At 40.9% G+C, this 19,269-nt stretch overlaps 1 protein-coding gene across 1 annotated transcript in view; it reads left to right on the top strand.

The window, feature by feature from the left end:
• adgra2 (adhesion G protein-coupled receptor A2) overlaps positions 1 to 18,839 on the top strand; it is a 35,026-nt gene extending 16,187 nt beyond the window's left edge. Inside the window, exons 3-19 of the mRNA XM_033972684.2 lie at positions 10,661 to 10,732; positions 11,940 to 12,011; positions 12,099 to 12,170; positions 12,241 to 12,404; positions 13,153 to 13,366; positions 13,434 to 13,598; positions 13,677 to 13,875; positions 13,948 to 14,097; positions 14,171 to 14,332; positions 14,695 to 14,895; positions 14,973 to 15,162; positions 15,287 to 15,495; positions 15,634 to 15,761; positions 15,856 to 15,979; positions 16,052 to 16,200; positions 16,667 to 16,756; positions 16,899 to 18,839. Coding sequence (XP_033828575.1) covers positions 10,661 to 10,732; positions 11,940 to 12,011; positions 12,099 to 12,170; positions 12,241 to 12,404; positions 13,153 to 13,366; positions 13,434 to 13,598; positions 13,677 to 13,875; positions 13,948 to 14,097; positions 14,171 to 14,332; positions 14,695 to 14,895; positions 14,973 to 15,162; positions 15,287 to 15,495; positions 15,634 to 15,761; positions 15,856 to 15,979; positions 16,052 to 16,200; positions 16,667 to 16,756; positions 16,899 to 18,297 — 3,760 coding nt within the window. The 3' untranslated portion in view covers positions 18,298 to 18,839. The remainder of the gene's footprint in view (positions 1 to 10,660; positions 10,733 to 11,939; positions 12,012 to 12,098; positions 12,171 to 12,240; positions 12,405 to 13,152; positions 13,367 to 13,433; positions 13,599 to 13,676; positions 13,876 to 13,947; positions 14,098 to 14,170; positions 14,333 to 14,694; positions 14,896 to 14,972; positions 15,163 to 15,286; positions 15,496 to 15,633; positions 15,762 to 15,855; positions 15,980 to 16,051; positions 16,201 to 16,666; positions 16,757 to 16,898) is intronic.
• Positions 18,840 to 19,269: the final 430 nt, after the last annotated feature.

Here is a 19,269-nt window from a genome sequence, read left to right as displayed (position 1 = left end):
GTTGGCTCCTGTGATTCAAGTATTGTGACATGTTTCAGTGCCTTTATGGATTGTTCAGTCTCACACAGGCCTCAGCAGAAGGAAGATTCCCTCAGACAGTCACAGTCTAATGTTGAAAAGGTCACATAATCACTCCTCAGAGGTTCATTATAGGTGAGCTCCTCTTACCGAGACAAGATATGCAGCTTGTCCGTGGAGCTGACAGCCTCAACAGTCACCGACATTCACTTACAATCCAACAGTGAGTTCATGCACATAAGGCAGGACACTGACATATGTTTATATTTAAATGTGAGCTGTCTTTCATTAATCAGACTATATATGCCTATGTACCTTCAAGCTATATGCATTAACAAAGTAAAATCAAGCAGCAGTTAAAAGTAGTAAAGTAGTGTACTTAAGTAGAATTTTTAGGTATCTGTATTTTACGTAAGTACATTTTACAGTGCGTACTTTTTACTTTCACTTCACTACATTTGAGACCAGGTATCTGTTCTTTACACTCCACTACATGTTTGAACTGGACTGAAAAGTAAAAAGTACTTTTCACATGATTTTAGGGGTTATTTTTTGCCATTTTTACCTTGTTCGTGGTAACATCCTGACTAGTTTTCGAGTTTTACCTTTGGCTTTGAACAAACAAAAATAAATACAGAAAATTCATGATAAAAATTAAGAAATTGCTTCGTATTGCTACTGTTGACCAAAATATGTATCCGTTTTTTTTATAAATAGCTCTACATTTAACAACACTTGTGTGAAATACTTTTACTTTTTACCCTTAAAGTACCCGTGTTAAAATATACTTTAATACTTTTACTCAAGTAGATTTTATCATGTGATATTTTTACTTTTACTTGAGTACGTTTTTACCTCTGTTTTACTTAAGTAACAATATCGAGTACTTCATCCGCCACTGATTATGCCAAACTTTTAGCATACTACATAGCTTTCCACATTAGTAATACTGAAAATGTCTGTGTAAACCATCAACGTGCACATAATCCAATCGATGTTCACGTTATGCCCTAACAGAATCGCAGATGGGCTGAGTTTGGTCTTCAGACATATTTCTTGTTGTTATAAGACTATAGTGGTGTTGAGGGGGCGGTGTACTGCTGCCGGGGATATTGGTTCCACATGCCACTTTGAGCTACCACCCATGATGCTAACAAGCTCCCCCCCCAAACAAAAAAACGGCTGGAAAAATATGGTAATTTGCTGCTGTTATTAAACCTCTTCAGCGCACACCTACTGCCGCTCGCACCAGACACACCAGATGCAAACAATAGTAGTGCTGCTGAGATGGCGGTTTCTCCCATTTTACTGTATCCCGTCAGTGTAAAAAGTGAAACAATTTAGGGCCCAATTCCCCGCTAAACGTGTTGCACCCCGCTGTAGTAAACACAGGATAATGGTTGTTGAGTGGAAAGTGTTTAGCCTTAAGTCAATCTGTAGAAGATGTGTGAGTCTTTGATGTAAAATGAGCTTGTTTTTGTACGTGTGGACATGGTTCCCTGTAGAGATGCAGTCGAGGGGGTTCTGGGTAATGTGAGACCGTCCACTAACAAGGTTTTTTACCTGGAGCAGTGCTAAACCTGTATGGGGCCAGTTTTAAGGAAATACAGCAATGAAAAATATTTTAATACAATTGGTTACGTTTGAGCTCGTGAGGAAATGTGTAAAAAGGCACCTTAAACTGAGAGGGATGAGAATGTGGGACTGCCCAGTTCCATTATATGAGATTTGTACAATTTATGACCAAGCCAGGATGGTCAAACTTAAAGAGAAGTGCGTTAGAATGTATATGTCCTAATGTCCTAAGTGGTAGTATGAGTTTATACTAGGTTTGTTTGAAACTCGATACCCAGACACAAATTTATACTAAACCTAATATCAAAACTATACATTCACTTCATGTATTGATACAGTATTGATACTACAAGTAGTACTGCACTTCTCAATTATAAGCAATAGTTCTGGAAGCTTATGTGGCAGTTGCAGCATCAATAGATACTGTCAGCTCAAGTGACTATATTTATGTAGAAGGAACTTTTACATCTCAAACCAGCGCAGATGTTTTTGCAATCAAAAGGTCATAACTTATTGAATCGTTTTTCCTCTAATTATCCAGCCTGTATTTTTGTAAATCACCCTTTTGTAGAATTTCAAGTTGCACGAGACCAAGGAACAATTTATTATGCCCTCCATATCTCCACCTATTACTTAACCTCATTCTCACCTCTTCAGTCTTTCTTAGCCTGAAGCTCCATCATTGTTTCCAGTCTGTCGTCTACATGTGCTTGTCATTTTGAGCGGTGGTGTGCACTTACTCATATTATGTGGTCAGTGCTGCAGCCGGGACGTCCCACCAGGCCTCAGTAAACACACACCCGCTCCTTCAGTGCGTCGGCATGTGTCTGTATGGGATAGGGGCACACTGGATTACCTCTTTTGACTCGAGGCTTACTATATACTTGCACCACGCGTCTATTCAGAGCTCATTGTGGTTTGATTCACTGTTGTTAATGGAATAAAGCAGCTTACCGCCTCTAGGTTCTACCCGACACTACAGCAATCTGCATACAACTCAGTCCTTTCATTGGTCTGCGCAAAGCCACAACTGCCTCCGTAACCTGCCAAGCCACCCAAGGCCAGAGGGGCAATTGAGATGTTTTTGTGCTTTGCCCGATTACTGGACTACTGTTTTTGTAGCTTTTTTACTGCCACAGTTTTATGAAGTTGGAAAATTATATGTGCACATTTACTGAAACACTGCCATGTTTTCTGAAGTAATTTTAATGGACTGAGGTAAAATCTATGGCATTGTGTGCACTATTTCCACATCGACTACTGATTTGGCTGTGGTTTCCTGTCACAACTGTTTTTGTAGATCTCTAAAGAATTGACCCAGACTCCTTTATAGTTCCTTCAAATCCAGATATTATACAGTTACAATTACACACGTAATTAGCTCCTAATCACCCTCCATTTATTCACACTTTATTTTCCTGTCATTTGCTGCCCTTGTCCCATTTTTTTCTAAAATGTCTGCTATCATCAATCTCAACTACATACTCTTATTGTAAAGCAGATATACAGATTGTACAGATATATGTTCTAATAACAATATTAATAATAAACCTTTTTATTGCTTGACTGGTTGGTCTCTTCTACATTTTGTTTGAATCCAGAAGAGTCTGGAGCTGGACAATATAGGGCACATGTGTCAAACTCAAGGCCCGGGGGCCAAAATGTGGCCCACCATGTCATTTTATGTGGCCCGTGGGAAGGTAAATTAAGGCTTGACTGTCATTTTAAAATAAGTCTGTGCTGCTTTAATGTGTGCATTGACAATAAACTAATGAGATTTTCCCAACAAGTGACACTGACAAATATTTGCAACCCAAATTGTTCAGGAAGAGGAAAATTTTCAGCGAGGAAGGCAGTTTCAAGAAAGATGCTAAAGGTGAATACAAGTTTGTGCTTTAAGGAGAAAATCTGTATGTTTTTTGTGTTATGAGGCAGGGTCAGTACAATCTGCGTCGACATTTTGACACCAAACACAGAGCTAAGTATGCACAAGTTAGCCAAGTTAGTAGAAAAACAACAAATTGTCCAATAATTAAAAGGCTGTTTTTGAAGCAGTGCTGAAGGTCCTGACCAGATATACACTTTTAAAAATGTCAGTTTATCAGGAAATACATAGTTACATGGAGTTACACAGACTCGCAATATTTGCAACTTGAATAAGTAATAAATACAGAAACAGTTATTTAACAAGTTTAAAAGTAGTTACATTTATTTTACATGACATTTGTTTACATTTAGTGACATTTATCCTGCCCCACAGTTACATCTGGCTCTTGATGGCAGCCATTTTGCTGATGTGGCCCTCGGTGAAAATGAGTTTGACACCTCTGATATAGGGTGAAAATCCCCCATTCTAACTTGAGACAGTCCAACCAAAGATGAGATTTTGTACCACATGGCTGTGAAATGCAGAAGACCTCTCCTCGAAAATTCTTATATCATTCAAAACAAAATATTTTACTTCTTTTACCTGACATAAATAAGAGTTTGATGCATTGATGGTTGATTCTGCAAAAATCTGCACTGTTTCTCAGTCCTTTGTGTTGCTCATTTCCCAAATGTACCATGCATCTCTCTAATTAATTAATCTGCCTGTCAATCACACCCTCTGAAATTGACGAGACATGATACGGCTCCAGATTTACTTGTCTTTGTAAAGTTTTGTCATAGCATGTGGTTCTGGCTGGACAGGTAACCCTTTTTAGGAACACAGTGAAAACATATACATTAAACAAAGCATGGATAGATTAGCCAAATGCAAAAAGGTGCCCTAATATTTTTGACTCAGGGTTGTAAACATCTTCCAAAAGCCACATTTGGATCCTGTAACAGTTTTCCATTGTTTGGACTGAAACACCATGTTGAATCCCCCTGCCTGCTAAATTCACACATTTCAAACTCACCTTAGTGGAGGACCTCACTTCTTTTGACGAGAGCTGAAGTTGGCAAACCCACTAATGAGCGGGACCTTTATGAGTTGTGGACAGATCCCAGCGGCCTGTCTTGCGCTGATTTGAGGCGAGGTAATGAAAATAATGAGCTATGAGTGCCCGGGACAGGCTCTGGCTCCTGTCCAAGCTGCTTGCATGGGCCCCCACTCTGCACCATAGGACACGGGACTGGCAGACAGGCAGAGGTACAAGGGGCCCTCATTACCAGGGCCGCTCACCTCTACAGTGGGACTGGGGGAGGCAGAGGCTGGTGATGGATGAGGGAGCGGGGCGTAGCTGTAGACATATAGAGCAGTGAAGGGAGGTGGTCAGGACTGGCCCAGGCAAGAGGCAAGTGCTACCTTTTGTAATTATCGATTTGTACTGTGTAGCACTTCAGGTGTCACAGGTTGCTGTATAAATAAAGTTAACCTTGACCTTGACATACCAGGAGATGGGGAATAAACTGTCAACTATTCTGATCCATCCAATAGTCACTTCGGATGGGGCTTTGTACAAGTCTTTAATTTATATTCAATCCCTTTTACCATGGCATATTTGAATATTTCATTAATAAATGTTAAACTTTAGGTTACAAGAATAAGTGCATTAAGGAACTGAGGGTAACTGGAGCCTGTCTTATGGGTTTGCATTACAATAAAGTTTGACCATAGTGTAATGAAAATCAATGTTTAGCGGTTCTTTGGGTTCAACACTGTTTGGGTTCAAACTTAGTAACACACTGAAAATTCAGTTGATGTGAGATTTTGTGATAATGGCATGAGGTCATAGTGTCTAGTTTCTACACATGAACTGTATGTTGATGGTAAAAATAGTTTTCAAAAGAAAGTCTGGAAATGTGTATACATTTTTATCAGCTTGGCTCCAAGCCTTTGCTGAAATGTTGTTTATCTAGAACAGGAGTTATTTATGAATCATGCTTAGAGAGGAAATGATAATGGATGTAAAAATATACACAGATTTATCCACAATCTAAAATAACTTTGCCACTATTACAAAAGCAGAGAAACCCAGTATACATTTTTGCAGGAGGCTTTTCTGAAACTGAGCCTTAAACTTTCTTCTGCCATTCAGAGCAGCCGAGGTTAGGAAATTGTCCAACTTAAACAACTTTACCATCTGACATGGGGCCAGTGGAGTCGAGATGGCTAAAGATGGTATGGTGGCTGCGAGAGGGAGGGACCAGAACACAGGCCTGCAGTTTGTCCTAAATACATTTGAAGGAGTGTTTTTCTAAAGAAGATCACCATTAGTTATACAGGCGGCTAGACATATTATTTGGGGGAGTAGTCAAATTGTTATAGGTGTCTTAACAGCAAAAGGCTTTTGTATCAAAGGATAACTACATAACCAGACTGTTTATTGATCCATGGTGCGATTTTTGATATAAGCTATAATCAAGACTGTTCCTAATGTAACACAATGTCAAAATCTGTTGATTATGAACAATTAACACAGACATATAATCTACACGCTAGGATGTCCTCTTTTGTGAACATCTTATTTATCCTGTCAACAGTCATTCTTTTTTCTTTATTTGTATAGTTACATTGTCTTTTCCATCCCTTATCCCTTTTGAGGTGTGTTGCTGCCATCACTATAATTATAATTAATAGTCCTCATTTGTCTTCTCAGGCTTTTACAGCCATTAGAAAGATGAACATAGCTTGTTTTGGTGCACATGTCAATCACAGGCCTGCAGTCATGGTCAGTTAATGAGAGAGAGGTCCCAGGACGAGGAGCGGGTGGAGCGGGCAAGGAAGGGGTTAAGCATGCTCCGCAGTGGGAACAGAAAAGGGGGGTGCTGCTGCAGTTGATGGACTCCAGATGTGTCTCAGATAAACTCAGGGACGACCGGGGTGTGTTTGGACTGCAACACTAGCTCACTCTGGCTTTGGGGGTTTATTGAACTAGCAAGCAAGGCCCTTACAAGAATAGTAACTATAAACGACTTCAAAATAATTTACATTTTTGAAGAAAATGTACGGTATTATATGTACACTTTCTTATATGGGAATAAGCAACATTTTGGTTGCTATATCTTTAGATAAAAATAGTAGTACAAGAAGTGACAATAGTGGCAACATGCTTTTTGTATTATTGTTTTATTGAACCTTTATTGTAGCATAAAGAGCAATTTGTTATCTTTATGTATGTGGTACTTTAAGCTGTATTGGATAGATGTAATGTTACTGCTAATTGTGAAAGCGCTAGCAAATCTTTTGCTGTAGAAGTAGTACCATTTATTAATCAACATGCACACATGCAAGCACTACACATCCAGTTAACCCATACACTGTTTGCTGACTTGATATAGTTTCAGTCGTTTTTGTGCAGAGGAACTTGAGCTTTCTCAGGCTTTCTCCCCCAACTTCCTTCTCGTGCTTTCTGTGTACATCTCTGCCCTGTTCCTCCCCCTGCCCACTGCTGCATGTTATAGTCCACCTACTGGATACAACTGCCTCTGCTCACATCACACTGGTCCCATTCATAACTGCAACATCTGCTGAGTGTCAATGTTATATCCCCCTTACCTCTATTAAAAGTTACAATCCAACTATTACTGTACTTTTATTGTGTATTTAAACACAGGGAGCCATTCAGGTTAAAATAATGGAAACATACCTCCATTTGGGATACTGGTTCAAGTTCTGACGCCAATAATACAGCTTTGTGGTTCCTGAGTTTTCCTTGGCAGTAATATGCAGATCTATTGCAGATTTCAGAAACATGTAATCAACTAAGGGAATTTTACACTTAAAATAGAAGTGTGGCTTATGGTGTGCTTGCCACTAACTACTATATCCAGTTTATTCACAGTTCAAGGTCTTATAGTATCCAACAAAAATTGATACATTTCCAAAGATAAGTTTAAGAAGAAAAACCTAATTTGCATCATGATTCACGTTCAACCTATAACACATCGCCGACCTTTGTGCAGGGACAATTTGGACAAGTTACTTCAGATGACGAAAGGTAGATTAGATGTGCAATCAAGACAGGAACCCGACAGAAAAATAATTTTGGAAATCAGCAGTAAAAGCAGGAAATTAGAAGAAAAACAAGAGCGGTACGGATCCTGGTTTCCTGTTTTGGGGGAAGGCCACAGAAGTAAGTTACAGAGCCCCCATTGTGAGAGAGTGTGTTGAAGAGTATAGGGAGGTGGGGTTTGTGGGGCCTTATGTAGGGACGACAAGCCCAGAGCTCAGTCTCAAAAACCCACCTGCCCTCCCCATCCTGAACCGACCGGGGGAAAGCAAGGTAGTAAAAAAAATTAAAAAGGAAACTGTAAAAATAAACGAGCGAGGGCCTCTGGAGATGGCGAGCAGACAGGAAATGACACGCGGCGCAAAAATGGATGACCTTTGGCAACACACCATTGTGCCAACGAACATAGTTTAACTTACTTGGGCCAGTGGTTATAAAAATGTGGTATGCAGACCTTAGCAGTTCAAGTCTGGATTTTGTTCATTTTTGCATACTTGTATTTAAGACCACCACTTAAATGTAGACTACCACTTGATTTAGTTCTATAAGTCTGATTTATATCCGGTTATCTGATTAAACCACCTATAGTTTGATCAGATCTAATGAAATACTGAATTAGTTTTACCATTTAGGCATTTAATTTAGTTCTAATTTACGATCACTTGATATAAATTTGTCACATAAATACAGTCCTCACCTTTACCTCATAATCCCTATGCATTTCTGTGTACTTCTGAATGTTGCTACAGAGTAGGTCAGTTCCATTATAGCTCAGTGAATACAATGTCTAGGAAGAGGAAATTCCTGATTCCAGTGCAGTGATAATGAGTGGCCTTTCCTTTTGCTCAGGTTGCGTTCCCGGCTCTTTCTTGAAACAATGTGAGTGTAGCTCTCCAGACTGTGTCGCTGTTCCTCTCACTCCTACAAGTCTGGGCTGCTTCTCACTTGTGTCTTCAACATGACCCTTTTTTCATTGGCCTATGGGTATAAAAACAAAGCCCAATACTAAGAGCTAAGTGACTATGTAATAAGTAAACTTGTGACTTATGAAGCAGAGGCCAAATATCACAAAATGCATGTATAACTTCATATTCGGGTTCACTACTTAAATTATTTCAATCAGGAGAGAGAGGGGAGGGGGGTAAGGGGTTAGTATTAAATTGATAGTTTTTAAAGAATGATTGATGATGCTCTGACGGAGAGTCTGAAGTGACTAATGGTTCTGCTGCTGCATGGGAAATAGGAGAGAGCTGTAGCATGTTGAAACTGGGTGGAGAAAGGAAGAGAGGGCATATATGAAAGGTTAGAGAGGTGATTGATTGGTTGGTCGGTTGGTTAAATCCACCTGCTCACACATACAGCATTGAACAAAAAGCTGCATTAAACAAAAAACCTAAAAGCACAAAAAATGTCTATAAGAAAATATCAGCGAACCCGTTACAGGAGCCAAGTTCATGTTCTTGTTGGTGTATGTCATTGAGTTGTGAAGCCGCTGTCAGGAGCACAGTGCCCTAGACTCTAATGTTAACACCCCACTAGACTTCAAACTGACACACTCAGGCTGGAGGGTTATGGGGTGAAGGGAGACAAGCAGAGAGAGTAGAGAGAAAGCAGATCTGCACACAATTCTTTGGAGCTTCCAATCTTTTATTTTCAATAACACCACATGTGACATTTCGGGCCAGAGCTCTTTTTCAAACATGAAGAGTTTCAAATGTTTCAAATGTTTTATACAGACCAAACGCTCACCTAACCAGTCAAAGTGAGAATGTGAACAGAAAAGAGGGAGGTCTAAATGCATTCCCCAGATCAGTGATAATGTAGAGTCTAGAGCATATCAAAAGTAGCGCCTCTGTGATATTACTCATGCAGAAATTAGTTTGTGGCCTGTATGCTGCCAAAACATAAACTGGAAAAATACTCTCAAGTATGTTTGTGAAGTTGTTATAGAAATGAAAATTATAATTGAGTTGTTTTTGTTTTTTTTCACAATGTGGTAAAAGTGTTGAGTTTTTATGGCAATATTTAATATACTTTAAGAGCTTTAATAATACAAATACAGTAAATAAAAACAACACATACTTGACTAGCATATTTGTATTTAGGCCCATACCTTTTATTGCTAGTGTAATACTGTCCACACGAGTCTTACAGCAGAGTGTTGATCTTGTCAGCTGCAAACAGGAGGGGCGTGTGGCCATCACGTAGAGGAAACAGTGGGCTGGTCGTCTGCTCGTTAATCACGACACTAATGAGTCCAGGGACACACAGAACAGAAATGGGCTAATTTTCTGCCTCCGCCCCATCAACAACACATCTACACTATGTTCACACAGAATATACTGGATCATTTTTGTTGCTGTCATTTTCTTTTTTTTCTTTTATTACTCGTTATTCCTTCGACTTTTCTTACAAAATGTATTTTCAGCATGTAGACTGAACTTCAACAGTCAAGCAGCGTCTCTTGTAGCCAATTTGTTTTTGAAATGTCAGCTCAAAGCCAGATTTATGAAAATGCTGCATTGTTAAAGTTCAATTATACTTTATTGTCTGTTGGATCTGTGGTCCGAGTCTGCCGGGATAATCTTTAGCCAGGCAGGTTTATAGCTTTCTGATCTACTTCTTCCCAAACCAAAATAATCTTTGTGGGAGAGCTTGGCCCAAACAGCTAAACTTCTGCCTGGAGCCATTTTCTAAAACAATTTCTCTGCTCCGGTTTGATCAAAATAGCTCTCGATTTGGAATGGCGACAAGACAATGGTTGCGAGATGCTTGAGGTTGGACACGGTGTGAGACAGCAGAGTAGGGAGCGCTGTTGACGGATTATTTTGGTGGAAAAACAAGGAACAGAAAGTCCCTTGAGGTTTGGCCTACCACAGTGGCATCCTGAGCAGCAATGAGAGAAATATGTGCTTTAGCTGTTAGCGTTAATGCTAGATAGCTTCTGTAAGGAAATCCTCTCCTCTGACTGGGCCTGTAGATAACTCCAACTCCTCTGACCTTCCCTAACCTTGCTTTTCCCTCCTGGGCAATGAAACGTGGAAAGATAAAATAATGAAAAGAAAAAGGATGGGTGTCTTGCTTTGACATCATTGTATAGCTTTGTCTCATTGATGTTCTTTTTACAGGGACCTCAAGCACAACCTGATCAGCACCATCATGCCCGGAGCTTTCCAAGGCCTGTCCGAGCTACGCAAACTGTAAGTCGACAAGAATTACAATGCACTCAAATATGCAGTTTTAATATGCTTTCCCTGGAATATTCCATGCAATGACATTAAACATCTCCATGGAGACAAGCAGGTGACATCACGAGGCCAAGTTATAGCCAGGTCAGATGTATGGATAGGCGACCCAACTCACAGTAGTTTTTTGAGGCATTTTTGAGCAATAAATCATTGTAGTTGAATAAATGAAAGATAGATATGTTTAATGCTACTCTGTGGAACATTCTAGGCAAAGCAATAACATCTCCACGGAGACAGTGACATTGCGAACCCAACCCACAGTTGTGCACGTTTTTAAAATTGAAATTCTTCATTATATTCTTAGAAGACTTTGTAATGAGTGTTCTTTTTGAGAGGAACATAACCACAGATGTGTGCGCCAATTACAATAAATACAAACTCTAAATTGAGAAAGATTATTTATTTATTTAGCAATTCAAATATGACATAATAGTAACATGTTTCTTCTCAGTTAACAGCTCACTCATGATATACTGTACACAGAAATATAACCCAACTCTATATGATTTATGCAATATAGATTTTTTGGTGTTTTTCTAATTTTGAGTTGTACCATTTTTGCTTATCGTTTGTGGCTTCCCCTCCACTGTTGTGTAAACCCTAAAGGCATCTGTAGCATCTTTGTAGTTTAGTTACTTTTTTACTCATGCATTGCCAATCATTGTTTTATGGTTTGTCCTTCACTATGGTCATCACTCCCCCTCCTCCCTTCTCCTCCCCTTCTTGTGTTTTCCCTGTGAGCTCTGTGGCTTGTCCAAACAAACAGGGGTAGATAAACACATGCGCTGGACGGCTCTCTGCTGGGTAGTGTCAGAGGTGCAACAGAGCAGATCCCTCTAATACATCATACTCAGCACTAGAGGCCCTGCTTTTACCCCATTTTCTGATAAACTTTTACTGGCGTCCCACTGAGATGAGATAAGGCAAAGTGGCAGGGACTGTGAATACTCAAACACTTCTGGCAGTCGATGTACCCCAAGGCAATTTTACAAAGATGTTAGTATTTATTTGATTTGGTAAGAATGTGCTGCCAAATTATCTATGTCCGCTGTGTTAGGGGATTGTTGTGATACTGATAAAATAACATGTAAAAAGATATCACATTACATGACTTGGCATGAAAACGGCTAACTAATCTCTTTGTCTTGGCATCTTTTAGGGATCTATCCAACAACCGCATTGGCTGCCTGACTGCGGACATGTTCCAGGGACTAACCAATCTGACTAAACTGTAAGAAATACCTCATTAATCATATGAATCAACTCTAGGATTGTAGTTTCTTTAGTAATATTGTAACTCTAATGTATTTTATGATAGAAACCTCTCTGGTAACATCATATCTACAGTGGATCCAGGAGTTTTTCAGGAGCTGCCGTCCCTTAAGCAAGTGTAAGTAGATATAAAGTAAATTGAAAATGTGGTATAATGGATGGCTCTATATAATAATTTGTCCCAACAGAAACTTCAACTCTGATTACCTGGTGTGTGACTGTGGGCTGCGCTGGATCCCTGGGTTCTTTCGCACAAGTTCAGCCCGACTCGGTGATGAGACCCTTTGTGCCTTTCCCAGCACCCTCAGAGGAAAGCCCCTGAGAGGACTCCGAGAGAGCCAACTGACCTGCGGTGAGAATCCCACCCACTGCCCTATACTTCAATGCCTGTAGAGTTCAAAAATGCCATGTAGCCGTTTTTTCAACAATAAAAACTTATAAATGAAAATCTGCTTTGATTAAATGCCTTTTTGAAGAGGCTGTCCCAAACAGTTTTGTAGTTTTCAAAAGGAAGTCAATGGGCCTGTTTTAGATCAACACAAAAAAAATACCCTAAAAATGAAAATGTTTGACCCAGATGGTGATGATAGTCGCATTGAAATTGCTTTTTCTTACCTTTATTGGGAACTTCGAGACCCTCAGAGGAAAGCCTTTTAGAGGGAGAAGAGAGAGCCAACTGACCTGTGCTGAGAATATCACTGAAAAAACTTGACCCAGACAGATGGTGATGATGTATAGCGCTTTCCTATCTCTATTGGGAACGTAAAGCACTTTTCGATATAGAGCACTCTCACATGGAGTTACAAAGAGCTGGTGTGTGAAGTCTCTTGCTCAAAGATACAACAGTAGTATGTGATGGTGGGAGCAGGGGACAAAAAGCCATCCTGTGTGTAATATGATCCCTTGAAAACTCCATATTGACAATTATAGCTTGCTTATAATAGAACAATGATTTAGTTGAGTAAAATAGAACATACAGCTAATATATATATGTGCTGAAACAATGACTACCCATTACCACACTTTAAACACATTTACTCTATCAAAACTCTTCACCCTTTTGCTCATCTCAATCACATGTGTAATGTCCTTTTCTTCAGATGGTCCTCTGGAGCTGCACACCCATTCACTGCTCCCGTCCCAGCGCCAGGTGGTTTTTAAAGGGGACCGCCTGCCCTTTCATTGCACTGCTGCACTGGTGGATAAAATCACCTCTTTGTATTGGCTGCATAACGGTCGGATTGTGACCTCTGACCCTGACATGGGTATCCAGCTAGAGAACAGCGTTGTTCATGATTGCACTTTTATCACAAGGTACGCAACCATATATGTTTGTATTAAATCTATTCATTCCTAACGTAGTCTCCTTGTGTTTATACAGTGAACTTCTTCTATATGATGTCCATGTGGAGGCCAGTGGAGAGTGGGAGTGTGTGGTGGTCACTGGGCGAGGCAATGTGTCCCGTAGTGTAGAAATAGTGGTGCTAGAGAACAGTGCCTCCTTCTGCCCAGAGGAAAAAGTTATAAACAACAGAGGAGAGTTCAGGTGAATGTGCCAACTTATTCATGTGCAATGATAATACCTAGATTTACATTTATTAACTATATGGAGGGTTTCTTGCAGATGGCCGAGGACACTTGCTGGCATCACGTCTCACCAGTATTGTCTGCAGCTGCGTTACCCATCCTTGTCACTAGAGGGAGGTATGGAGCAGAAGAAAGCCTCTCGTTACTGTGACCGCTCTGGGAGGTGGCAGGAGGGCAACTATACCAATTGTCACTACACCAATGGAATCACCCGTGTCCTGCATACATTTATCTTGGTCAGTAAAAATTAAATAGAATAAAATGACTGATTTAGCAATACTCATTATTTGTAATACTTATTTTTTTAGAGGCCAATAAATGCATCCAATGCTGTGACCATGGCTCATCAGATCCGCACATACACTCTCGAGGCGGCTGGTTTTACTGACTCTGTCGATGTCTTGTATGTTGCTCAGTTGATGGACAAGTTTATGGAGTACATTGTTCAATTGCGAGAGGTTAGTTTGTATTCACCAACCCCTAATTTAAACATGGTATGTGGTAAAACTATATTGTTTGCATTTCTCTCAGTTATCAGAGCTGTTAGTGGAGATGGGCAGTAACTTGATGCAGGTGGATGACCAGATTCTTGCTTTGGCCCAAAAAGAGAAACTGGCCTGTAGCTCAATTGTTTACTCTTTGGAGACACTCGCCTGGCCACAACTGCACAGTCATGCTCAAGACTTTTCTATGGTAAGATTTATAAAAAAAAAAAAAGGAGGGTATTATGAGAAGGAGATTGGGTTCACAAAAATGAGACAAGAGATCTTTACATAATGTATAATATATTTATTGTACGGTGCAATTCAATATTTTATTTTTTTTATTTATCTTGTTAAAAGCAGTTCTACAATGACAGCAGAAACACAACTATGGCTTCTCATTAATTGACCACCCTTTCTTGTCTGTGACAAAAGTAAATGCATTGTAAACAAAAATCTGTGACAATTTTATCGCATCTATCTGAGATCTTGTGGCACGAGATCTTGTCCCATTCCTAATAAACAATATATTTTTAGTAAGATAAAAAATAAACATTTGTTTTTGTGCCAAAGGGATCAAGAAACATAGTGATGGAGGCTCACCTAATTCGTCCAGCCCATTTCACTGGCATCACTTGTATTGTGTATCAGCGGCGTGAGGTCTTGGTGGGAAGTCCAGGGGTGGAAACAACAGAAAGCTCCCAGGAAAACCAACTGCGTTTCAGATGCATAACTGGAGCTCATAACACATCTTTGAACAATTTTCCACTAAAGGTAATCTTTTATTAACAAATATAATTCTCTAATGTGTTTAACTTTATAAAGTATCTCACATTCTATGTTTTACCTAGAATTCCATGGCACTGGCCTCAGTAACTATCCCTCCAACTCTCTTTCCTCCTGATGCACCGGAAGACTGTAAACTTCAGTTCATAGCATTCAGAACTGGCAGCTTTTTCCCTGTTACTGGGAACTCGAGCAATACTGGGGAACATACACGCAGACGCATTGTCAACACTCCAGTCATTTTTGTTGGGCTTGGTGAGCTATTTTAGTATTCAAGTGTATGCAGTGTCAACAGATATTATCCTAACCACTGACACTGTCAACAGAACAAAACAGGTGAAATATGACACACTGACAGCATTATTTGTTTCCATGACAGATGGCTGCAAAATGTGGAACCATTCAGAAGCCATCAGAGTGTCACTGCGCCACTTGTCCCCTGGTGCAGATGCACTACCGGCCCACTGGAGATGGAGGGGACTAGAGAGACAGGGCAGCTGGAGCCAGGAGGGCTGCCAATTGGTCCAGACTGACAGCAGCACTACAACAATGCGATGCTCACTACTCAGTAATTATGCAGTGTTGCAGGTATAACGTCCAAAATAATTAGGCAACAATTAATAATTAACTAAATAGACAAAAACAATCTATTTTACCTATTTCACCTGAAGATGTGCTTCACTGATTTGTGCTATTGTAACAATGTTCAATTTATCTGTTTCCCAGGAAGTGCCTGACTTCCCGAATTCAGTCTCTATCTCTGTGACAGTACTCCACCCGGTGGTCTATGCTTGTACAGCAGTCCTCCTCCTGTGCCTTTTTACAATTATTATCACACACATACTTCATCACAGGTAAATGATGCCAATAAACATGTACATTTATCTGATGTGGTTTATTTAATGTATGTTTTTTCCCTTTTTGTCTTTTGTCATTTTGACTAAATAGTTCTATCCACATATCAAGAAAAAGCTGGCATACATTATTAAACACATGCTTCCACATTGCTATGACCACAGCAATCTATGCAGGGGGTGTTGGTTTGACAAGTTACCCAGTGGTTTGTCAAGCTGTAAGTATTGAAGTTGCACAGGTAATTTAGTATCTCACTGCAGCAGCCTTATGCCTTGCTGTGCTCTGACAGGTTGGCATAGCCTTACATTACTCATCACTGTCGACGCTGCTGTGGATTGGAGTCAGTGCTCGGGTCATTTACAAAGAAACTCTGTGGAGACTGCCTCGGCACCACGATGGAGAAGCTCCTGCTCCTCCCACTCAGCGGCCAATGCTCAGGTAAGTGCAATTTACCTTGACTCCTTGTACAATCAGGCTTTTGTTTCCAGTAAATACTCTTGAGCTAATGGCCACCAATACTACACATTACACTGCTACACAATGTAACAACCAAGGTCAGTAAGAAACCTTGGAGGCACAATGACAAAGCTTTCAAAAGCTTCCTTGAAAGGAATGAATAGCAGAATCAGAAAGGGCTTTCATGTATGTCAATCAGTTGGGAGGGTGTAATGTCTTCAGATCTTCGCCTGTATTTCTTCTCTTTATATACAATCAGTGACTGGCTCTATGGAGTCAGGCCATATTAGGTCACTTCCAACTATTCATTACCAAACCCCTGGGCCACAAGAACGATACAGGTCACTGATGATAACAAATAAAAAGAATGGAAATGAGTTTGTCCCACACTGCATAGCCCAGAAACCAGTTTGACACAAAAACAAAAGCTGTCTTTCTATCTCTCCAGGTTTTATTTAATTGCTGGTGGAGTTCCTCTCATCATCTGTGGAATCACTGCAGCTGTCAATGTCAACAACTATGGTGATAATAGCCCTTAGTGAGTACTGCCCTTGATATACTCGGGTCATGACTTGGTGTTTGGTTTGGTTGGTGCTGAAATGACATTTTTATGATATTGAACACACAGAGATGTCCTTGTTCCACATTGACCCAACTGACTTCTGCTCTGGCTTTTGCAGCTGCTGGCTGGTGTGGCGCCCCAGCCTGGGTTCCTTCTTTGTCCCTGCAAGCCTTGTGGTCTTTGTGACTTGGATCTACTTCCTGTGCACAATGTTTCGCCTGAGGCGACGTGTAACCAAAGAATGCACAGGAACCACCCTGTCCTCCCCAGTGACTGAGAGCCAGCCTGCCTTAGCGGGAAGTACCAGCCTCCTCTCTACAGACTCAGCAGTTGGTGCCATAACTCCTGCTGTAGAGGACCAGTACTCTCTGAAGACACAGTTCACTGTGCTGGTGGCCACTCACTTCCTGTTTGTGCTTCTGTGGAGCTGTGGGGCTATGTCAGTGTGGTTGACCGGAAACACTGGTCTGTTATTCAGCTGTTTCTATGGCGTTGCTGCCACAGTTCTGGGAGTGATGCTTATGGTTCACCACTGCTTTCGTCGTCAGGATGTCCAGGCTTCATGGCAGGCCTGTTGTCCTGGCTATCACCGCCCCCACCCCTCCTCTACCTACACACACACCTGCACTACGGGGAGCGGAGTGCACACCTCAGACCAGGGATCACAACTTTTCATTAACTGTCATCCACCTGTCGACCTTCACAACTCCTCCTCAGCACGGTCCTCCTCCACTCCCAGTGGGATCAGCATTGTGAGCCCTGGCCCTTGTAAACTCACCAATCTGCTGCAGGTGACACAGGACACTTCAAACAACACCACACGTCCAGTAGGAAATGTTAGCACAAGTACTGACAACATGAGCAAATCAGCAAATAACATCACCCCATCTATCGCCTCTGCCCCAGTCCACCCACAGAGGAGAAAGATCACCAGCAGAACCAAACAGGCAAACAGCCAGTATCACCACCGTGGTGACAGCAGGGGACACTACCGCCACAAAGCTCTTAGGACTGCTGCTACAGGGGGCAGCCTGGGGGCATTAGGGCCCACAAGCTTGGACCATCTAAATTCTTCACATGTAGTTCATAAACAGGCTACTAGTGAAAATGGCAGCGTCCACCACAGTCTGACAGAGAGCCACGGCTGCCCCCTGACCAATGGGAAGCGCCATGACTCTGTGCCTACAAGCTTCTCAGAAGGAAGTGATGGAGGCAGCAGCGGGAGCCGGAAACCATTCCCTCTGCTCCCCTCTGCAGCCAGCCGAGCCACACACACTAACCAGAGACGCTGTGCGAGCAGAGACAATGTCAAACTGGCAGCTGCAGCCGAGAGGGATGCTAAACGGTGCTCGTACCCTTTAAACTGTATCACCACCACAGTGCCTGGGGCTGCCACTGCAAACGGCACCCTGAAAAACTCAGTGATGGAGCTGGAGCAGGACATGAGCGGCACAGAGCGCTCTCACAGCTCCTCGGGAATGAAAAGTGGTTTATGGAAAAGTGAAACTACAGTGTAACATACATCTGTCTGACCTATGCAAATAACTAGGATTTCATATGATTGGACTAAACTGTGTTCAGGTAGTGTGAATTGAAAAATTAATTTATGACATAGAATCATGCAAACAAATTGGACTATAAACTGGTACTTTACATATGTGTAAACTTGTAATGAAAAAGGAGATGTTTATTATTGTAAATAAAACTCATATGTATTTGTTTTTTTATTAAAATAAGGTGAAATTTTAAGATCAGCATTTGATGTTGATAATGAAGCTTTAATGTTTTGATTGTATAACGCTTATCAAAACATGGAATGGAGCAGCAGGCCATTTCAAAAATCCAGCTACATTTACTCTGTGGACAATCTCATGTTTATGCACTTCCTTGTGTCTGTGTGTGTGTATTGTTTACTATGGTGCGTATGTGTATAGGCACATACTATAGTGCCAAGAGGATTCATGCCTGTATGCAAACTGTCAGAGTGCACAAGCTGTATGAAGATATTTTTCTGTATGTATCACTACAAGCTCCCCAAACATGATAAAATGAGAAAGACAGCAAACATTTCCAAAGGGCTCATAGTTCATTAATATAATAAATACTGTAAAGTAGATACATGGGAATCAATGGAACAAAATGTGTTTCAAGTAAAATGCATTTGCCCAGTGAGACATAATGCTCCCTTAGATCAATAGAAAGAAAAAAAGGGCTTTATGCATAAGCCTAGTAGTTCAGACATTTTTTGAAATTTCACTCTAATATAATAACTCTTACTGAATACTAATAGGCGAAGCTTTAGCAGTTTTTGTTTTTTGTTTTTTTCTAAATGACACGGTCCATTGTAGCAGAGCAGTATTTGATGCTGTCTGTGCTGGAGACAGTTTGTGTCCTGCTGTCGTAGGTAACGGTTTGTAAAGTCCCACCCTCGTGCCAAATATCCAACCAGAGACGCCCCCTGTCGCCATATGGCCCAATTAGGTCCAAGG

This window comes from Periophthalmus magnuspinnatus, chromosome 9, assembly GCF_009829125.3.
Source record: "Periophthalmus magnuspinnatus isolate fPerMag1 chromosome 9, fPerMag1.2.pri, whole genome shotgun sequence".
NCBI lineage: Eukaryota > Metazoa > Chordata > Actinopteri > Gobiiformes > Gobiidae > Periophthalmus > Periophthalmus magnuspinnatus.
This window is presented reverse-complemented; position numbering and strand designations above follow the sequence as displayed.